We start from the raw sequence: 4029 nt of genomic DNA, 5'->3' as shown, positions 1-4029 counted from the left end.
GGCGTTCAGCTGGGACTGTGGAGAGTTTGGGTTCTTGCCAACTGGACGTGTGTCCCTAACTGCAATGTCTTGGCCTGCAGGAGAGTCTCCCTCACCTGCAAAAGCACAAAGCTCAGGCGCTGTGCTCGGAACGGGCTCGTCTGATGCAAAGCTGTCAGAGCCATGTGAGGGCAGAGCGGGCCCAGCCGTGCCCAGGGCTGAGCCCAGCAGAGCCCAGAGCAGCCTCAGCATCTGCAGAGCCCGGCTGCAAGGAGAGAAACCAGAAACTGCCCGTCAGCTGAAGGCTCCTGTCCCCCTTGTCCCAGCTCCCGCAGTGCCCAGGCCGTGCTGGCCGTGCCCAGAGCTGGGCACAAACCTCCCAATCACTGCTGCCTCTGGGAGCAGAGCAGGAGGGCAGGACTGTGCCCAGCCTGCAGCCAGCCATGGCACATCCAGCCCCTCAGCAGCTGCCCAGAGCCAAAAAGCAGCTTGGCAGCCAACTGAAGAATTCATGGCATCTGCCCCAGCAATTGGGGAAATCTTTGGTGCCCGGCCAGGCCACGCTGTGCCCAGATCTGGGAGCATCCCCCTGGCTGTGGACTCACCCACAAATTGGGTGTGGAGTGTGTCTGTGAAGAAGGTGCCAGAATCAAAGTCGATCATCTTCAGCTGGCCAGGTCGAGGAAGAGATTCTTGTCATTGAGGGTGTCCTTGGTGTCTCTGGCAGCAGCCCCACCTGGAACAGCTTCTCCAGGGGCTCCTTCTCCTTCCCTGGGGGCCAGACCAGGCTGTCAGTGTTCTGCCCAGGGCCCCAGCCATCAGTGAACCAAACAAGCAAACCTAGGGGGGATGGTGGCCACCAGTGCTTGCCACACCAGGTCTCCAGCTCAGCTCCAGCCCAAGAGCTGCATGTTCCCTTCTGATGATCCCTGCTCAGAGCTACAGGCACTCTGGTTTGCTTTGCCACTGATTGCCAAGAGATGTGTGCAGCTGTTACCTGCCAGGCTCCTGGATCCAGCTGTGCCAGTGGATCTCTCCCATCTTCTAGGGCAGATGAACACCCTGAATCCAAGGATCGTGGAAAAGGTCTTCTAAGGATGGCCTGTCCAATGGTTGCATGGACAAACACCTCTTAATAACATCTTGGCACTCTGAAGAGAGAAACCAGAAATCACCAGTACGTTGCAGAAGTTGCCTCCCCCCTTTCCCGTGCCCAGGCCATGCTGGGTGTACCCAGGGTTGTGCCTAAACTTCCCCAAGGATTTACTGTTTAGAGGAGAGCAGGAGAGCAGGACTTGTGCCACCTCCTCAGCAGCTGCCAGAGCAGGATGCTCACGACCCCGCTGCTGTCTCCCAACACTGCTATTCCCCCCTGCCCAGAGATGAGGATCCACCTTGAGAGAGCCGTTGTGGGAACAAGATCCGTCCCCAGATGATCTCCTGGCCCCTCCTGAACGGGTGCTTCCCCACGACCAGGTGGTACAGCAGGAGGCCCAGGGACCAGATCGTTGCTGCCTCGCCGTGGTAGTGCTGGTGGTGGATCCACTCTGGTGGGCTGTAGGACAAGGTTCCTATGGAATACAGATGGAGTTCAGAAGGAGGATGCTGCTGCTCCCAGAGCCTCGCCCCAGCATCCCTGGGCATGCAGGAGCTGCCCCAGTGGCACACGGGGTGACTCGCTGCCCTCTCACCAGCACTTGGGACTTGTGTACAGACTCGGGGCTGGAAAAGAAGCCACTGGTGCTGGAAGAGGGCAGCCGAAGCCTTGAGAAAGCCCAACCATGGCACGCAAAAGAAAAACCCACCCAGGGGTGGAGAAAACCCACTCTCCTCCCCGCCTGCACGGCCCTCAGAAAATGTTAGTAAGCCAAGGCAAACAAGGGGAGAGGTGCAGTTCGAGCCCTTCCTCGCCTGCACACCAAACCAGCCAGGGCACGGAGTCAGACCCCCCCCTCTGCTACCCCCATGGGGTTTTTGTCGGCCTGGCTGCCCCAGCTCCAACCCCAGACCAGGGCAGAGTGGGTGATGAAGGCTGTCAGCAGGGCTGGGAGCTGGCCCACCTCACACCCCCACCCAAATCAACTTGGCTCAAGCATTAATCCCATCCCCGCTCCAACAGGCAGAAGCTTCAGTACTGCACCCCGGCTGGGCCATAAGATGCCCAGGAGCATCCCCTGGGAGGGCTCACCTGCAAACTGGGTGTAGGCTGTGTCCTGGAGGAAGGCGCCACAGCCAAAGTCGATCAGTTTCAGCTGTCCGGTGGCCAGGTCGAGCACGATGTTCTCGGGCTTGATGTCCCTGTGCAGGACCCCGCAGCTGCTGCAGTGCCGCACGGCCTCCAGCACCTGGCGGAACAGCCCCCGCGCCTCCTCCTCCGGCAGGAACCTCCGCTCCGCCAGCAAACCCGACAGGTCCTGGCACCGCTCCGGACGCTCCAGCACCAACAAGAAGCTGTTGGGCAGCTCAACCCACTCCAGGAGCTGAATGACAGCAGCACACCCAGAGGACACCTTGTCCAGCAGCACGATCTCCAGGGGCGCACGGGCGCCGTGGGGCTGCGCGAGGACCACGATGCCGTCAGTGGGGCTGAGGCCGTGCCAGGGCTCTGGGACCCCTCAGCCAGCCCGGGACGCTCTGTATCCCCCGCTCGCTCTCCCTGCAGGGCTCCCGGCGGCTCCCACTCTGCCGGGCCCCAGCTCCTCGCCGCCCGGCACGCCCCGGCTTCGGCCGCTGGCCCCGCTCACTCACCAGCTCGCCCCAGTGCCGGATGCGATCCCGTGGCACGCATTTGATTGCCACCTGCGAGCAAGGGGTAGAAGCGGGCTGAGCTTACCGCCCGCTCCGCCGCGCCCCGGCCTCCTCCTCTTCCTCCTCTGCCTCTCTTCCTCCTCCCCCGCCCTCCTCCTCCTCGTCCTCTGCCCGCCGCCGGCCCCGCCACTCACCGGGGCGCCGTCCGCGAGGCGCGTCCCCGAGTAGACGCTGCCGAAGCCGCCGCTGCCCAGCAGCGAACCCAGCCGGTACCGCTCCTGCAAGGCCTCCTGCGCCTTCCCTGCGGGCGACACGCGGCCGTCAGCGCTCGGCCCGGGGCCAGACACGGCCCCCGAGCGCCCCCCGACCGTCCCGGGCCGGGCATCCCCACCCGCCCCGGGCCCCGGCGGCTCAGGGCCGGCGGCCGCGCTGCCGAGCGGCGGAGCTCGGGCCGGGGAACCCGCAGCGGAGGCGGCGGGAGCGGCCGCGCCGCGTGTGTCCTCCGCGGGCCCCGGGAGGAGCCGGCACCGCCGCCGAAGCCGCGACTGGACTCCGCGTCGGGGCCGGCACCGGGCTCGGGACAGGCGGAGCCAAAGAGCGGCGATGCCGCCCCCGGCCCAGGCACTGATGCCCGCCCAGCAGCGCCAGCGCCAATACCGCCAGAGCCGGGCGGAGGCGAGGCCGCGGCGGGACGGCCGGGGGCGGGGACGGGGCAGCCCCGCCCGGGGCCGGGAGTGGGGTGGGGACATGGCCCGGCCTGGCGCGGGGAGAGGAGGGGCCGGGACAGGGACACCGAGAGGGGAGGGGGAGACCGGGAAAGGGCTACTGGGAGAGGCTGCGGGACACCGCGACAGAGTGTGGGACAGCGGGAGAGTGAGACGAGGAACAAGAGAAGGGACGTCGAGGGTCTGCGGGATCGCTTCTTCTTTGCTGCTGCTGCTGCCGAAGCGCCGCGAGCGTTTGTCCGCGAGTCCGTTCCCCGTGTGCCCGTTCCCCGTGTGTCCGTTCCCTGTGTGTCCGTTCCCCGTGTGTCCGTTCCCCGTGTGCCCGTTCCCCGTGTGTCCGTTCCCTGTGTGTCCGTTCCATGTGTGCCCGTTCCCCGTGTGCCCGTTCCCTGTGTGTCCGTTCCCTGTGTGCCCGTTCCCTGTGTGTCCGTTCCCCGTGTGTCCGTTCCCCGTGTGTCCGTTCCCTGTGTGTCTTTTCCCCGTGTGTCCGTTCCCCGTGTGCCCGTTCCCCGTGTGCCCGTTCCCCGTGTGTCCGTTCCCTGTGTGTCCGTTCCCCGTGTGTCCGTTCCCCGTGTGC

At 65.4% G+C, this 4029-nt stretch overlaps 1 protein-coding gene across 1 annotated transcript; it reads right to left on the bottom strand.

The window, feature by feature from the left end:
• Nucleotides 1-590: 590 nt before the first annotated feature.
• Nucleotides 591-3112, bottom strand: LOC148218562 (serine/threonine-protein kinase pim-1-like). The gene is made up of 7 exons (XM_088157822.1): nucleotides 3096-3112; nucleotides 2922-3054; nucleotides 2728-2778; nucleotides 2168-2534; nucleotides 1374-1550; nucleotides 977-1130; nucleotides 591-750 (listed from the first exon to the last, which is right to left on the bottom strand). Exons 1-6 carry the CDS (start codon nucleotides 3110-3112, stop codon nucleotides 1024-1026), a joined length of 852 nt encoding a protein of 283 aa, XP_088013948.1. The 3' UTR covers nucleotides 591-750; nucleotides 977-1023.
• Nucleotides 3113-4029: the final 917 nt, after the last annotated feature.

Source organism: Sturnus vulgaris, unplaced genomic scaffold (assembly GCF_052056855.1).
Source record: "Sturnus vulgaris isolate bStuVul1 unplaced genomic scaffold, bStuVul1.hap1 Scaffold_180, whole genome shotgun sequence".
Lineage (NCBI taxonomy): Eukaryota > Metazoa > Chordata > Aves > Passeriformes > Sturnidae > Sturnus > Sturnus vulgaris.
This window is presented reverse-complemented; position numbering and strand designations above follow the sequence as displayed.

Bases quoted from the DNA above. Each gene is read 5' to 3' on its own strand.
- LOC148218562 (XM_088157822.1), bottom strand. The intron at 2,535-2,727 runs GTGAGTGAGCGG...GTCCTCGCGCAG, and splicing joins TCCGGCACTGGGGCGAGCTG to CCCCACGGCGCCCGTGCGCC. The intron at 1,131-1,373 runs GTGGATCCTCAT...TTCTCTCTTCAG, and splicing joins CCCACAACGGCTCTCTCAAG to AGTGCCAAGATGTTATTAAG.